Here is a 1,065-nt window from a genome sequence, read left to right as displayed (position 1 = left end):
GTAGTAGTAGAGGCATCGTGAAAGTGTCGTAGACGTAAAAGCAGGAGACCTCGATCGCCACCACAGCAGTAGTGCTAAAACGACCAGTGAGTCCTTCATGAGGAAACAACATGATCGTATATATTGGTATTAGGATTGAAGATAATGGTAACAACTATGGAGGAAAAGAGACAGTCGGGAGGTGAGGAACCTGCTGGGGACCACCCAGGAGGAGGATGATGATGATGCAAACAAACAAGAGTCGATACAGCACGGAGTGACAGTCAGCCGTGATAGGAACATCTGAACCAGCACTCACATACAACGACACCTCTCAGCTTACCCTATGGCGTGTTAACCCCAGACGATGCGAGTGGCGACATAGAGCTAGAGCCGTTCACACGAGCATCTCTACGTAGACCCGGGATGCTAGGACGGTCAGTCTCCTTCTTATCCTCTGAAATAATGACATCTCATCAACGACTCTCAAACGTATCAAAGCTCACCTTCTAGCTCCACCCACACCTCATCGTCGTTCTTTAGCTGCTCACAAATCTTGCCATTCATTTCCAAATACGTACCGCTCTCAAAACGAACTCCTAAACACATCCTAATGCACACACTTTGCATTCGAGAACTTACCTGAAGGAGTCCCCAGACGAATAGTGGAGCCGCGCTTGCTGTACACCGGGCAGTAACGAGCAATGCCCATATTCGCTGACATACAAAAATACATTCTGGAGAGTTCATGCTTGTCGCCTCGACTCACCCAGCCACCTCACGTGCTGACTACCGGTGCCACAACGAATGACGAAGCTCCTGTCACGAACGTGAACCTGAACTCACCCGACATAGGACAAATCACAGCAGCGAACTAACCAACCAGAAGCCTCATATTTTCTTCCACTTTCGTGGGGGAAGTCGTCCTTGGGCTCTCAGCAGGGGAGGAATCAACCGTGCTTGCAAGGGAACGGTTCAAAGTAGGAGTAGAGGCGATCTGCGGTGCTGCTGACATACTCAATGAGTAGTAGGAGTAGGGGGGAAATCAAACGGTATATTATCTGCTAACCCCAGTTGGGAATACCA

The 1,065-nt window shown here is 49.3% G+C and overlaps 1 protein-coding gene across 1 annotated transcript; it reads right to left on the bottom strand.

The window, feature by feature from the left end:
- Window positions 1–323: 323 nt before the first annotated feature.
- Pmar_PMAR013783 (hypothetical protein) lies at window positions 324–691 on the bottom strand (the record flags this gene model as incomplete). The annotated part of the gene is made up of 3 exons (XM_002776950.1): window positions 324–436; window positions 486–578; window positions 622–691. The coding sequence occupies 3 exons, from the start codon at window positions 689–691 to the stop codon at window positions 324–326; spliced, it is 276 nt and encodes a 91-aa protein (XP_002776996.1).
- Between the last annotated feature and the right edge of the window lie 374 nt (window positions 692–1,065).

This window comes from Perkinsus marinus, assembly GCF_000006405.1.
Source record: "Perkinsus marinus ATCC 50983 genomic scaffold scf_1104296952642, whole genome shotgun sequence".
NCBI lineage: Eukaryota > Perkinsozoa > Perkinsida > Perkinsidae > Perkinsus > Perkinsus marinus.
This window is presented reverse-complemented; position numbering and strand designations above follow the sequence as displayed.